General features: G+C 38.8%; 1 protein-coding gene across 16 annotated transcripts in view; it reads left to right on the top strand.

Moving 5' to 3' along the window:
* The window catches only part of ank3b (ankyrin 3b), a 178,108-nt gene that overhangs the window by 108,848 nt on the left and 52,946 nt on the right, over window positions 1-16,314 (top strand). For all 16 annotated transcript variants that reach the window (XM_063482630.1, XM_065471627.1, XM_063482624.1 and 13 more), the window contains 12 exons: window positions 1,535-1,633; window positions 1,939-2,037; window positions 3,668-3,766; window positions 5,696-5,893; window positions 7,039-7,137; window positions 7,317-7,415; window positions 8,271-8,468; window positions 8,816-8,914; window positions 10,449-10,547; window positions 10,641-10,739; window positions 10,824-10,919; window positions 11,595-11,667. In XM_063482630.1, coding sequence (XP_063338700.1) covers window positions 1,535-1,633; window positions 1,939-2,037; window positions 3,668-3,766; window positions 5,696-5,893; window positions 7,039-7,137; window positions 7,317-7,415; window positions 8,271-8,468; window positions 8,816-8,914; window positions 10,449-10,547; window positions 10,641-10,739; window positions 10,824-10,919; window positions 11,595-11,667 — 1,357 coding nt within the window. The remainder of the gene's footprint in view (window positions 1-1,534; window positions 1,634-1,938; window positions 2,038-3,667; window positions 3,767-5,695; window positions 5,894-7,038; window positions 7,138-7,316; window positions 7,416-8,270; window positions 8,469-8,815; window positions 8,915-10,448; window positions 10,548-10,640; window positions 10,740-10,823; window positions 10,920-11,594; window positions 11,668-16,314) is intronic.

Raw genomic sequence — 16,314 nt, 5'->3', positions numbered from 1 at the left:
GATAACATGTTAATCAAATGTGGCTTCACTTTCTATTGGTGGATTGCATAGCCACAGATACCATCTGATCAGTGCATCTTGCTAATAAGTAGCAAATTTGCACTCCCCAAAACTGGAGCACAATATTCTTGGATGAGCTCCAGACTGCACCAGCACTACGAACTCAGCTGAGGTGACAACTAGTAGACAGCCACAGCGGCCTCTTTTGGCAGGCATCTGTCAACCAAACCACAAAATATGAATAAGCGTAAGCCTCAAAACATTTTAAATTCAGTTTGAAAAAAAAAATCCCCCCTACAGTGTCACAGAACAAAGCTGGACTGTAAACTTGTAAATGTTTATTTCTGCTCGAAGGTTTTAACATTTTAACATGATAGTCTGTGGGGATTGACATGCTTTTGGAGAGAGCCCCAAGTGGCCATTTGAGGTATTGCAATTTCAACCACTTAACGCCTAGTGTATTATATTTACTACGTATAGTTTTTGTGAGTTTTTGAGACTCCTGCATTTATCAGTGAAAAATTTTTTCTCCCCAGAAACCCTAAATAAATTCCACAATACATGTTTAAGCAATAAACTAAATCTGATTGCTGCTATAGTAAACATGATACAAATTAAAACTTATATATGCAAATTGATATGTAATGATTTTTTTTTAATTTGTCAAAAGATTCAATAAATGTTCCATTTTCAAAATAATTTAATTTTTGGGAACTTATTTGAAGGTTCAGGTTTAAAGAGTTTTTATGCTAGCGCCAGAGTTTGGTGCTGTAAAAATGCTGCTAGACCGCTGCATCTGCATAATATGCAGGGACATAGAAAACTGATGAAAATGAAGTATTAGAGCACCTGCTGTGTTGCTCAGGGTTGTGACATTTCAGTCATTTCACTTTACAACTAGCCAAAAATGTTTTTTCGTCTATTTAAGTTGTAGCTCTCTGCCTTCTCTCATTTTTTCTTCTTTTATTACAGGCCGAGATGCAGCATTTGAGGGGTAACACAAAGAAACAAGTAGAATTAGACTTTACTATCCCAGCCGATATCTTGGCATAAGACGAGCATTGCTGCTCTGTAATGGGAGCAGTCTGGGTGTGGTTAGAGCACTGGGACTTTATAACCAGAGAGAATAAGTAAGGCGGGGAAAAAGGACATGGAGAGGAAAATGAAGTCATAGGACTGAGCCTGAAACCTCAAAGTCAGGAGAGTAAAGGAGGGGAGGGATGAAGGAGGGTGAGGAGGGAGAAAAAAGTGAGTTGTAAAGGAAAGTATCTATTTCAGTGTGGAGGAGTTTTTATTTTTTTTAATAGCTTACAGTCCACTCGATTATTTCCACACATGCTTGTCTGGTTTGCAAGCAGAAGGTTTTAAGAGGCAGAGGGAGAGAAAGAGAGGGGATAAAAGAAAAAACAGTCCCCCCTTTGTGCTGTAGTTTCCACTCGGTGTTCCAGATTTGTCTGCAAGTCCTACAAAGCCAAACACAAAGACTGTTTGGACTATTTTTATACTTTTATTTCTTTCTTTTTGTCTTTCATAGAATGGTTTCACTCCCCTGCACATTGCCTGCAAGAAAAACAGACTTAAGGTGATGGAGCTGCTTCTGAAGCATGGAGCGTCTATACAGGCTGTCACAGAGGTAAGTGTGTCTGGAGTGTGTGTCTCATTTAAGCACTAAGACATCAATTATTTTTGTGTAGTTTGTTAATTTAGTTGTTGGAGTGGGAAATTCTACCTCTACTGCTACTCTACACTTGTAATCCACTACATTTCAGAGGAAATACTGTAATAGTTGGTCTTCTGCTGATTGATAGCAGGTTGACTTTCTTAAAAGTTTGCACATTTGCATTTAATGACCTACAGAAATGTTCTCGTGCTTCTTCAGTGTTTCTTTAATTCATTGACTTTTTTCTTTTCCTCTCTTCTTTGCGTTTCCATCTCTAGTCCGGTCTGACGCCGATCCACGTTGCAGCTTTTATGGGACATGAAAACATCGTCCATCAGCTAATCAACCACGGGGCTTCACCAAACACAAGCAATGTGGTGAGTTCAGGAAGTTCGTCATCATCATTACCCTGTGATAAGACAGGGAGCATGAGAGGACATTCTTTCCTTTTCTTTTCCTTCCATGTGCTGGGTGGGCGGGCGGGGGGAAAGCAAAGTGCAGTATATTTGCTTATAATATATTTTTAACCATAATATTGGAATATTTCCTCTTTACTGTATAACAGATGGACATTTTGATCTTTTTTGCTTCATTTCATTTAGTTCTCAGCATCTTCAAAAATTGTACAAACCATTTGATTAGCTCATAACTTCATAAAGCTTAAACCAGTGATTCCCAAATTTTTTTTGCTAGGCCCCCCTTTGTTTTTACAATAAAATCTTTTATCAAGTCTGATGAGCTCAGAGCTCAGGTGGCAAAAACAGAATCAAAATCCATACAGGCACACGGGGAAAGATGCAGATACGACTATTTATACACCGAGGGGTGACTGGGGATGAGAAACAGAGGAGGAATGAGAAACAGGTGAAGACGATCAATACGGTCAAAAACATAAAGCTGCAAAAGTGACACAAGACATGAAAGAAAACCGACCTTTAAAATAAAACAGGAAATACCTCTAAACATAGAGACAAGACTATCAGTACACATGGCAGACACAGTAGAAGACTGGACAATGAAGGCATAAACAGAGAAAGATGAGACAGGAAGGAGCAGTTAGCAAAATGGTGAGGGAAGTACGCCAACAGGAAATGACTACCTCATAACAGACACTTAAACTAAGGAACTCAAAACTGAGACTAGAAAGTTTATAAATTCTAAACAGTAATTAGGGCTCAGAGAGTGCAATAAACCTGAGCCTCAGTATTGCTAGAATGAAAACATATCACAACAGGAATCAAAATTCAGCCTACAAAACGCACAAATCAAACCTTCAAAGACCAGAATAGCTTTAGAAAAACCGAAACAGAAACCCAACTCAGATATTTTGACTAAGGATTCAAAACTCAAGAGCAGCACAATGCCTATGAAACCCTTTAAAAAATCTGAAACAATACCTAAAACAGCTAATTGCACAGAGAGAGAGAATTGCAAACATAGGAAGTGACTTAACACTAGCTGTTTATCCACAAAATCTAAACCTTAATTGGTGCAGACGGCAGAGAAATCCTCCGTAGGTGGAGAGGAGGTATTTAATGTAATTTGCTCATACGGAAATGTGCTCTAATTCTCATCTGGTCCATCGACACTCCTCAGTAGGAGCTACAAACTTTACTACTGACCCCGTTAACTCTGGGATGACATGAAAGGAGAAAAAGAGGAGAAAAAAAGTAAGCTGAGCCAAAGAGAAAGGCAAGAGCGAGGAAGAAAGAAAGAGGGGAACGAGTAGTGCACAGTCAACTCTTCAACCCCGAGTGTTTGGTCGCCCACGTCGTGTCTGTGGCCAGGTTACCGTAGTAACAGAGCATTATGGGACGTCATTATGGTGAGTTGGGTGTGGAGAGCGAGCGTGGGGGTCTATCTGGCTCTTTCTCTTTTTCAGTCACTCCTTCCCAGTGTACGTCTTCACAAAAAGAAGTTTTTTTGTATGAGGGTGTTTTCAAAGAAAGAGAAACATTCAAAACTTTGGAATAACTATCCATCCCTCGTTTTCTGCTTGTGCTTCAGAGGGGGGAGACGGCACTCCACATGGCAGCGAGGGCGGGACAGTCCAACGTGGTCCGGTATCTGATTCAGAATGGAGCACGAGTCGACGCCAAGGCCAAGGTAGAGCATCACTCTCAATCAGTAACGATTATCTGCGTGTTTATATGCACCTGGGCATTAGAGCCACTAAATGTGAGCACAAGTGTGTGTTTGTATGCCTATGTAATGTGTCTTTGCATGTATTTAATTACTGAGAAGCTACAGTCATGGGTCAAAATTATTCAGAACAGCTTTCTGTCAGCTTAATTTATTAAGTAATTCTACCTGGTGTGCATTTCATACATAATAATATCAAGTGAGTCTGTTTTTTTATGTGTTTTCAGTTCTTTTATGTGAGCAGCTGCAATACTTAACAAATTAGAAAATAATGTTGCCTTATGCTTTACCTGCACACTCTTCGTAAATCATGTTTCTTGTTTGTCCTTTTATGCATTTTTTGGATACAAATAGGAGTAAAAATTCTAGTTACATGAGGCTGTTTTTCGCAAGGATCTACAATCTACTCAGAGCTACAAAAGAGCAGTCATGATAAACAGAGTTGCTATTATGTGACTTTGGCTCAGCAAATGTGTTGCTAAAGTTATCTGGTTATTTACTGGGAAATTGTCTTATACAATATATTGAAAGATAATAAGGTTGTGTGAGAATCACAGGCAGTAAGTGCATGTTGAACTGGGTGATTTCCAGCATTGTGGTTCAGTTTACAGTAATGGACTGTGTTGGACTGGTGCAGAGAAGACTGTGGTATCTGTGGTCACTGTGAGCTTAAGTCAAAAGGAGAAGTCATCAATTCCCAAAATCCACCTTTAAACTGGCTTTAAACTGGCCAGCAGATGGAAAGCAGCCATATTAGTGCATACCGCATATGCTCATGTAGTAGAATTCAGTTTAGTAAATCCAAAAAGAGCAAAACAAACCTCCAGCAGAGCCAGCAGCAACAACACAGGTCAGCTGATCAGAGCCTGTACACAAAGAACAATCTCCTGGAGCTCATAGGATAAATAATGTGACTTCTAATAAGTTATTCATGTCCCTGTCCTGCACTGCTATGAAAAGTAATAGGGTTCCCTGTACCTATAACAATATGACGATGAAATAAATTCTTTCCAATAGATCCCAATTGATATATTCCTTGGATAATATTATTAGCCAATATGAGCCTGCTGCAAATATATAACATGTTGCATGTTATCCAGCATGAGCCAATAATAATGGTTGATATTCTAACATAATTTGTTCACTAGAGCAGCTTCAGATGCTTTGTTTGCAGTCTATCACATATTTAGTCAAATATACACTCCTAGGGAGATACTCCTAAGGAGATGGGGATGTGGAGATGAGCAGTGTGTTGCATTTAAAATGCCCAATAGCTTGTGAAGTACATTGCATTAAATTTAAAAATGATGGATATATTCCAATATATTTGTGCAAATATTTCTTCAATGAAATTCCTGTATCAGTTTGGTTCTATTATCATATGTATGCTATTGTTCAATACCAATACAATGCAAAAACAGTCCCATATATTACATCAGAGAAATGTCTGTTTCAAATATGCTTCAGTATTTTCAATGGATGGCTTCAGGGGAGAATAAATGTTATGCGAAGCACAGAAGCTCATTCTGAATTTACTCTATTTATTTTAAATGGCAGCGTATAAACAATGTGAAAATATAAGAGGGGTCACTGAAGAGTCTTCAGCTGTGAATCTGTCTCCTTGTTTGCTTTCTCTTGTTTTATGGCAAGTTTCTGCTCATTGTCTTGCTGTTTAAGGTGCAAATGTGTTTTTCTTTTTCTTCTTTGAATGTCACTGCAAAACAACAAAAATGCAGTTGGCACATTTAGCAGACAGAGTCAGAGATTTCCCACGGGAGTTTGGCGATACCAAAAACATTTGTTAAGTGGGCTGCATCTTGTCCAGAAACATGACTCCAAATGTTGGTCCTTTTTAATAATAAAAAGTGTTTTTTGCTTGATTTTTTCTATCAGGATGACCAGACTCCTCTGCACATCTCAAGCCGTCTCGGTAAGCAAGATATTGTGCAGCAGCTCCTGGCGAGCGGAGCATGCCCAGATGCCACGACCAACTCTGGATACACTCCCCTACACCTAGCCGCCAGGGAGGGGCACAGAGATATAGCTGCAACGCTGCTGGACCATGGAGCTAGTCTGGGCATTACTACTAAGGTAAATATGAAACTGCACACAAACATATTGTGCAGGCAAACTAGTGGATCGGTACTCACACAGACACTGATGGCTTATATGCTTATACTCATAAACTAGTCCAAAAACTTTAATTCAATCTGCTGAAGACAGAGAGGAGGTTTTATCCTGTTGCAGATCAGCTAGATTTGCATCCTTGCAGCTGGTAACCTGATGGTTGTCCTGTCTCATCCTGGAAAAGCTTGAAAAATGTTAATGTATGAATTCTACAGGGATTTTGCAACATTTGGACTGAGTGAAGTTACATGATTGTGGAATACCAGTTGCAGCTGACAGTCTGCCAGTGGAAAAGATGTGTCATAATAAGGTTGTGGACAAAGTAAGAGTATAGAGTCTGAAAATGCTGTTGCTGGAGAAGCCTTTGTTGACTTTTGGCTCAGTTTTCCATGTCAGTTACTCATTTCAAAAGCATCAATTTACGTTTCAGCAGAGCGTTTTATGGCCACGTATTTTTAACTCTTTAAAGACAGACCAGGTCATTTTTAGCAATGTCTGGATGAATCAGAAAATTTAGCAACAGGCTTCAGATGTTCGCTTTGTTTTTAAGTTGCTCCGCCCATTAGAAAGTCCACTAAATTCACAACAGCTTTAAAGACTGTGATGCAATTGTAAACCCAGAAGTGTAAGACTTTCTTCTTTGATTATGTGCATAACATGGTTTTCAAATCTTACCTTGTTTGGACCTGCAGTAACTTGTACTCAATGTAAAAGACATATGACGCACACATACGTCCCAAATCTCAGTGAGGTTTAATTTAATCGAGTTGCAGTTAAACTCCCATCTCTACATCCCATTAGCTTCCTCCGTCTTTCCATACAAACTTCTACAGGCCCGCTTCTGAACCATGATCATGGTTTTTGAATCTGTGTTCCCTCACAGCTAAAGAATCTAAATCAAGCACTAAGTTTCTCCACCCTGTGCTGATTTGTGTTTAAGGACCAAGGGGGCAGTTCTCCATGTTGTCATGACATAATCCTGAAAATTGCTCGCTTACTTTATGATTAAACACATGTGGTTCTGTTGGGCTGCCATGTGTAGAAAATGAGTCATGGGAGAAGAAGTAACTGTATTAAATTAGGTGTAATGTTCCTTTGTGTTTCTGCAGAAGGGCTTCACTCCTTTGCACGTCGCAGCAAAATACGGGAAAATTGAGGTGACCAACCTGCTGCTGCAGAAGAATGCTCAGCCTGATGCTGCTGGAAAGGTAATGCATGTTTGTGCATCTGAGAGAGACTTACATTGAAGTTGCACACATCAGTATCGCCTCAGCTGTCATCGTAGGTGTAGCTTTCACAATACTTTCCACATCACCTCTGCTCTGGCTGCACTCCACAACATGTACGATAAATCACCGTCTAACAATTGTTGTGTATGTGTGTTCAGAGTGGACTAACTCCACTGCATGTAGCAGCACACTATGATAACCAGAAGGTGGCGCTGCTCTTGCTCAACCAGGGAGCCTCACCGCACGCTGCTGCAAAGGTAAGAGACAATCAAACTGTCAGTGGAGGTCAAATTGAATGTTCCTACAATGCACTAAAACCCCTCACTTTGGCTCAGGATGAGAGCAGACTGACCTAGATTCATTCGGCCAATTACATGCAATTACACTGTGCTCCGCATGCTGATTAGATTGCCCTTCCACTCTACCATCATATATTTTGGTAGAGTGGAAGGCTGAAGTCAACAAGGGTCCAATATTTTCTGGTAGAACACTGAAGGGATGCATTTTTTTTAATCATTTAAGGCAAATATCTTCAGGTTCAGGACATAAATGAAGCTTAAAAATATTGCTCTTCACCACTAGGTAGATATTTAGAAGCATATAACATCTCCAGCTTGGCTTCTGAAAACCGTGCTGGCCTGGAGAACATCTCCACTGGGAATTTTATTGGTTGCAGACAAAAGTTACAAATAAGTTTCTTTACAAATGAAGCAAATCCTCTAAAACTACTGAATATCCATCACTCATGCCCAGTTTCCTTGCTGCATAAGAACAAGGATCAATACAAGTGGTTCCTCTTTCCTCTGGTATATATACATGCTACTTTCTCTTCAGTTTGGAAGAGGGAAATGAATAAGATTCTCAGTCTCCTTTTTTGTCTCCCCTCCTGTCATCGGTGCACATATGCAGCTCTGCTTTTTTTCTTGTACAGTTAGCATTGTAATTATTACAATTACCAGCCAGCATCATGAAGGGTCAAGAGTGCTACATTAATTCTGTGGAACATTGAACCAGGGTTAGGGTTACAGAGTTTTTGTCTTCTGCAAATTTAAATGTGACTTAGCTCCATTATAAAAGAAAAATGGTAAATTTTCCCGTTCTCTGCTTTCCAGAATGGTTACACTCCACTACATATTGCAGCTAAAAAGAATCAGATGGAGATAACGACCACCTTACTGGAATACAGCGCCTCTACCAACTCTGTAACGCGGCAGGGCATCACTCCCCTGCACCTTGCAGCGCAGGAAGGAAACGTGGACATTGTGACGCTGCTGCTGGCTCGGGATGCTCCTGTTAACATGGGCAATAAGGTGTTTTCCCTTTATTAGTGTGTAGATCTCAAAGGCTGACGTGCAATGACAGAAGATTAATGTTTGCAGTGTATTTGCGTCTGTGTACCATCGACACGTGTCTAACAGGCAGGGCCTTGATTTTACTTACACAAATAATATTTGTTTATCCAGAACTCATTTTGATGGTTATTTCTTTTGTCATTTTTCTGTCATTTGTGCTTCATTACCGTGATATGCAAACCTGTCATTTTGTCTTAAACGGCTTCATTTCAAGCTGTCTCAGTCAAACTCTACTGTATTCAGCACTCTTCTGTCATTTGTGTATTTGACTGTATTTCTGTATTTCTTTGTTTCTGTACCTTCAGTCTGGTTTGACTCCACTTCACCTGGCTGCCCAGGAGGATAAAGTCAATGTTGCTGAGGTCTTGTGCAACCAAGGAGCCTTCATAGACCCAGAGACCAAGGTAATGATAGCCTCTTCATGTCTTTGGATTAAAGTTATTAAGGCATTTGCAAAGTGGATTTGCGTATCTTGCCGCTTCACCGCCGTAAATTAAATATCATTTGGGGTTTGGGCTTTGGTCTGTGCCAGTGCTCTTACTTTTTGTATTTTTGACAAGGCAGGTTCCCACAAAAGTGACACATTTCTAGTTTTAATAGGATAATTGAATAATTAAACACATGCCTTGTAATTTTTAAAAAGACGTGATTTTAAAATGCCATCAAGAAGAGCAAATATCCTGCCAGAACTTATTTAGACATTAACAGCTGCTGAATCATGTCCAGCCTTTGAGTCTTTTACAGAACTCACACACAATGAACATGTGAAATGAACAAGAACAAAAATAAACGATATCGTTCTTTTATAGCTGCCCTTAAAGGCGCATAAACACTGTGTGATTTCAGCAGTCTTTAAAGTTAATTGCAGTCCACCCTGTCTAATGTTGTTTTATAAATATAAGATTGGTAATTGAGGGCTATGCTGTGCACAGCTGGAATACCTCTGCTATTTGTTTCCATGTCGTGACCTTCTTGGCTCGGAAATGGCAACAGCTGGAGGACGCATCATACAAACAAAGCTTCTGCTGCTGCAAATTAACTAAATTTCCTTCTTTGTAGGAATTCAGACATTGAATTTTGCCTATTTTTCCTCTCTCGCTTCCATTTGCCTTTATTTTGGAAATTTAGCTTTTACTTTGTGAGACAGTCAACTTGAATTTCAGATTGAGGCAGAACAACTGTTTTGGGTTGCATTGGACATGATTCACGTGCAGCTGCTTAAATGTTCACAGTTAAAACTCAGCTTAATTTCCAGACAAAATAAACAAGCTCTTCCCATATGGAAAAGAAATAGAAAAAACTTCCATCAGATTTGGCTTGCTTCATATAGTGAATCATATAAGGCTTATATGATTTACTCATGAAAGTGGCCACTTTCTCATTACTTTCATATATTGTTTTACGAAGAATCCAAAACATACAAGTTTCATTTATATAATTTTTCAAGGGATCTTATATCTGTTTTCACTCTTGTATGCTTTTCATACAAGTTTCACACAAGACAGATACAAACTTTATAAGATTTATATATATCTTTTCCATATGGGTTGTCTCCAAGTGTGGGTACTGAAGCAGTCTGAACATTAATTTGTCACAGGGCAAAAATCCTCATAGGCCATACAGGAATCAGTTATCCTCACCAGTTTCTCATGTGGTCTTATTGTTTTATAAAGGGACTTGAGAAGACTGTTAATTCACATAGGCCACAATCAGCTGATAGCTCATCTGTTGCTACTTCTGCAAGCCTCTTTCCAACCCACCTCTACCCCAAGTTTTCCATTTTATGTCATATGTGGTATTTTTGATTTGAGTGTCGTATCTGTTGTCATTTAGGGGGGTCTTGCACCTGCTCTCCCTGCCTTTTGGCTTCAGTGTATGAATACATGCCTTATTGTAGCCACAGTGGTGCTAACAGAAGTTACATTTCTTTTTTATCAGCTTGGATACACTCCACTTCATGTGGCCTGTCACTATGGCAACGTGAAGATGGTTAACTTTCTGCTGAAAAATCAGGCGAAGGTCAACGCCAAGACAAAGGTAACTGTTATTTTCGTGTATATTCACCATACGTCACTGATTTTCTGTCTCTGTGAACATCTTCTAACGCTCTCTCTCATCCCTCCTCCGCAGAACGGCTACACACCTCTCCATCAGGCTGCACAGCAGGGACACACACACATCATCAACTTGCTGTTACACCATGGAGCATCGCCCAATGAACTCACTAATGTCAGTACGCTCAGAAATCTGAAATATTTATTCATTTATTTTTAGCTTCAACACCAATTCTCATCATTTTTATTACTTGTCCAGAATGGAAACAGCGCTCTGTCCATTGCAAGGAGGCTTGGCTACATCTCTGTTGTGGACACGCTCAAGGTGGTCACAGAGGAGACTCTGACCACTCAGGTGTGTATGTGTTTAAAAGAGTGTTCAAATGTGATGTATGGTTTAATATGGCTTCTCAATAGTTTACTTGTATCTAACTGTATAGATACAGTTATACTTAAACTTAGTAGTAGTTATACTTAAATCTGAATCCTAGAGGCAGTTCCTGCCGCTTAGCAGCTATCTTGAAATGCCTCAGGCATTAACAGTGAAGTAACAGGCAGTTACTTCACAAAAACAGAAGCATTGAAGGCACTGACCTAAGATAGTGTTTAAAAAACTTTATTCTATGGAGCTTGGAAAGAAAAGCGTCTGGACTTCTTTAAGTTCTTTAAGAACTTAAAGAAGTTCTTTAAGAAGTCCAGACGCTTTTCTTTCCAAGCTCCATAGACTACGATGACCTGGATGACTGAGAGCCTTCACAGACATAAAAAATATATCTATATAAAAGCTACTGTCAAAGGCTTTCTAGAACATTTTGAATTATTATTTGCGCACATAAGTTTGTATTGCTACATTAAAAAAGTAACATGAAAGAAAAGACCTACATAAACATAGAAATGCAAAGTTACTGGAACATTTTCACAGTAAACAGTGCAGGAGTAGAGATGGTGTTGTACTGGGATAGAAATCTGGATTACGTGTACTTTGGTAAAGTTACTGTCATGATATTAAGAGCGTGTTTCTGTTCAACAGACTGTAATCGAGAAGCACAAAATGAATGTCCCCGAGACCATGAACGAGGTGCTGGACATGTCCGATGATGAAGGTAAAGTTTTGCTTAACAGCATTTTTAAAGTAATTCTATTGATGTCTAAATATCAAGGCTAGATTTGTCTTTGCAACCCAAAGAGGGCCAAATTCTTTAAAATATCAGCTTGGGTCACATTTGTTTTTGTGGCTGGAATAAGTGAATATTTTAGCACTGTACTCTCATTGTTAGATTTCCCTCTATTTTTTTATTGTCAATGAAAGAGTTTGTGTTGCTTCTACTTCTTCTGAATAATTCAGAAGAAAAAGCCCGCTGTTGTTCTTCAACCAGTTTTTTTATTTGTTTATTTTTTAACTTGATCATTGAAAGGTTTGTTTCCACCACTGAAAACCCCCCAAAGCAACACATATTTTTTCCATTCCTAAGTCAAAATTTCAGGTTACTATCTAAAATGTATAAGTTGCATATCTCAAATATAACTCAAAAAAACAAAAAAAACAACTTGAAACTTCTAAATTTGAGTCCAAATTTTGACTTGACATACAATCGTGTGCATGATTGGAAACTTTATTTTGATATTTTCAATGTAACAAATGGAACTAAAACATTTAATAATAATAATCACCTTTATTTTCAGTTCTTCCTTTTCCTATGATTTTGATGTGAATATGATTTCTCCATCTATTTTTGGTTCTTTTTTTTGTCTTTCCTTCATTCAAACACACAGTGTATAAAGCCAATATCCCCGAAATGATCACAGAGGACTATTTTTCTGATGTGGAAGAAGGTATTTTATTTTTTTAATCTTTCTACATTTTTTTTGTTCTTTAAAGCTTTTCCTTTTACAACCCTTCTCTAACGCGTCATTCATTTGTTCTAACTATTTCCAGTCTCTTGCTTTTCTTGTGTCACAGTGGAATCACGATTCTTTCAAAATAAATAATAACTCACATGTAAAACAGCCTATATTATGCTACAGATTAATAATGCTATTTTGAGGAAAAATGTTTCAATGCTGCAGATCCTTTTTTTCACCTTTTTTTTTCACCAAAGCACCTTTTTTTTGTCTGTCAAAATGCACAAAGGTGTCTTTGTCATTTATGTCTGCTTGCAAAAGACTAATAAATGTCTAAAAGTTGCAATATGATGGGATGCACTTGAAATCAAATTAACCTTGAAGGAGATAGAGGTGGATACTAGCAATAGAATTGGGAAAAAAAGTGCCACAAAACGCTCATCCATGCTTACGTGTTTAACACGTTTTATCTCGTAATGTCAGTTTCAGGCTACTATATTTCGTTAAGGTTAAGCAGGTAACGAGATAGAGTTTTTTTTTTTTAAATAATCATCAATTAGTTGTATTAATGTGCCATGTTTTTTCCCCCTCCAGTTTGGTTTTTGGAGTATTTCATATATCTGGTTGCTAGCAAAAAGCTCAGATGTCAACCATATTAGAAAAAAATTATGTTTGTTTTATTGTGAATATAGTGAAGTCACAGCACTGTGGATGTCTTAAACTTATGATGTGATGAGGGTGATTTATTGACGTGACACTAGAAGCAGTGTTTTCAGTTACAGAGAATCACTAACTTTGGCATGGGCTCTGCAAACCTTTCACATGTCGTTTCACTGAAAATTCATAAAATGCATGGTAGAGTTGCATTATAGTGTGGTGAAGGTACTCCAAGCTAAATTATTTAATATTTAAACAGTTGTTGAGGTCTGTAAATTGTTCATGTCATTGGTATGGCTTTAAAATGGCACTACTCTCTTCTTCATTGTTTTCCCAAGTATTTTTCCAAAACTTTTGTTCTTCATTCATGCATGTGTGAGACACCACGCTGTACTTGAGTACTTTCCCCTGCTGCCTTCCCCCTTCCACATGCACACACTGCATTTTTGTGAAGCCTCCTGTACGTTTGTGCAACCAAATGCAGGGGATATGCCTTTCTGCCGGTTGCCATGCCAACTGTCTGGATATGGAGCGTCGGGAAGTGTGTAACAGATTTCTTTTCACACCGCGGAGTAGAATACACATACACTTGATCCTTTGTCTTCAAGGGCTTGTCAGTGATGCTTTCATTGTAGTTTCACACGTTCAGGCCAAAGCAAACACACTGAAGCAGCTGCTGCAGTGTGTGTGTGTGTGTGTGTGTGTTTACTCTTTTCTACTCTTTTTTTAGACTCCTGTATGGCTCAAAAGGATCTGAACTTGAGCTCTTGACCACCAGTGCCCAATGACAAACAGACAGGGAATTAATGATCAGTAGATTTCTTTTTTTTTAGGGGGGGGGGCTTGGCTCGTCCTCCCCCCTGTGGTGTTTTTCCAATGATAGGCTTTCATTTTTAGCTTGTCACATGCTTCATGGTTTCTGTAGTTTACAGTGGATAAATATCAGCAACTTGCAGAAATGTAATCTACTTTTAACAGTTCACTTTCTGCAGTAGTGTGAATATATCACAAAATTACTAGAAAACCTCTGCTGATGTCAAATACAGTATAGCTCTATGTCTGGATATTCTGGTGACCTCACAGTGAGTATTACTGAGTTTTACTGGGTCAAGTTTGCACTAGAAATTTGAATTTTTTGAAGGAAAATAGGATAAAAAAGAGATGAGATGGCAACTGGTAAAAACGAAGGCTGGAGTAATGTGATCATGCACAAATCTCGCCTCCGCCTTCCAGCTTTTTGAAATAGGATGTGACAAGCAAGTGTGGATCTGACTTGAGATTGACAAGTCATTACCCAGTGAGCATACCCTAGTTAATCCTCCTCTTAATAATGACCATAATTTACATAATGAACTACATCTTTCATTTAATTTGTCCCAAAAACTAGCGAATTAGTCTATTACATAATACCGAGGTCCCAAAGTAAGGGAGCTAAGGGCAATTTTCCTGTTTAGTTTTTGCAGACACGTGCCTGCTAACCATGTGATGTTAAATTTTCTGCCATTTTTGATGTGTGATACTCCTGGTGACAGCGTAAGTTAGTGTGAGACCAGTCTGAAACCACTGGTTGTGAGAGGAAAAAATGTGCATTTCCTGAACGGATGCCAAAAACCTTGTTGGGATTGCTTTGGTTGCTTGCAGATTGCCAAGGTTTCCCATAGATTATTTGGAGGACACCAACTTCTCTGCAGACACTCAGCTACTCTTCAGGTGGTAGTGAAACTCCACAAGCAAAAAATGGAGACTGTCAAGTTTTACTACAAAGTGTATGCAGACAAGTTGGCATCTTCCGTGCAAACTACAGACGACTTTGGCAATATACTAGAAATGAAAGCAATTGCAAGAACATTGTGATTGCGCCAGTCTTTGAGACTGATTTCACCTAGCTACAACCAGGAACCCCAGGAACCACTTGCCAACCAGTCTGGAAATGCACATGTTTTTAGGACAGACAACTTTTGAGAAAGGTGGACGTGACGTTACGCAGCAAACCTCTGCAGACTTGTATAACCAAAAGTGTTTTTTTCAAGGAAAAGAGTCATCCCCCTACTGGTCATATAATAGTTTCCTCTTTGAGAGCTGGAAGCTAGGTCCATCTTTTATACTGTATGTGTTCCCAAATGTAGACAGAAATGGTCAAATGTGATTCTGCTTGTGTTTAAACAGAAATGGATGTTGGAAATATCTGCGTCAGCTATTCCTGTAAGTCAAACGAAAGTGATCTTGTTGTAACTAACTCTAATAACCAGTGTGAACTGGCAAAGCTGAACTGATGCAACTAAACACTGTGTGTGATTTTGTTGGTATTTAAAAAAAAAGAAAAGATTTCATACATATGTGCATGACTTGCCTTCACGCTGACTTTGTGCAGTGCTTGTTTTGGTTGTAGAGCTTCAGCAGAGTGTCCGTGTTTAATTTTTGATCTAAAAATATAACGAGGGCAACTCAACGCGCACAAATACACACTCTCAAGCTCGCATACCAGCGGAGGAATGGTGTTTAACATCTCCAGTAACACACTCAATCCATGATCTAAATCAGGAGACCCCTGTGCAGTTTGTAAACTTTGTCTTCGTGAGAGATTTTCCAGACCAGTAAAGACAGTTAAAGTTGGTTAAAGGATTTAAAGGGTAAAACATACACACAGCATGTCGGTATTCAGTTTATGACCAATAACCAATGTAGTGACTGATTTTAATGTCTTTTTTCCATCTTTGGCCCTTTATTCCTGTCTGAAGTTTTGCCGATTCACATTGTAAATATAGCTAAATATAGCAACCTGTCATTTAAGTAGGACAACCTGTTCATTTATGTAATAGAACTGATTAATAGGCTTCAAATAAGATAACCTTCTTTCAGACATGGGCTGACCAACAATGCTGGTGTTATCACTGTATTCAGGGGATGGCATTCTGTCATTGTGATGAGTCACTTGCATTATTGATCTCCTCCCAGTTTCACTCAAATGTTCCCAGAACAGTAACAGAAAGAGTCAGTGTTTCCGAGTTTTTAGGTACTCATGAGATCAGAGTTTCCTTTACAGCTGTTTTCTTTATAGTACCTTTGAGAATTTGAGAAGGCTACGACAAGTAATTATGGGAAGCCATCCAAGCAGTCTTTAGTAAACTTTAGAAAAAAAAGACTCAAACTTTTACCAAACTGCAGGTTATAAATCGCCCCTGAAGTGAGCTACAAGTGTGTGTGCAGCTCTCATGCTTTGGAGAAGCTTGCAAACAGATTGTGGCTTTCTA

Source organism: Pelmatolapia mariae, linkage group LG8 (assembly GCF_036321145.2).
Source record: "Pelmatolapia mariae isolate MD_Pm_ZW linkage group LG8, Pm_UMD_F_2, whole genome shotgun sequence".
Classification (NCBI taxonomy): Eukaryota; Metazoa; Chordata; class Actinopteri; order Cichliformes; family Cichlidae; genus Pelmatolapia; species Pelmatolapia mariae.
The sequence above is the reverse complement of the archived record's forward strand: the minus strand, read 5'-3'. Positions and strand labels throughout refer to the sequence as shown.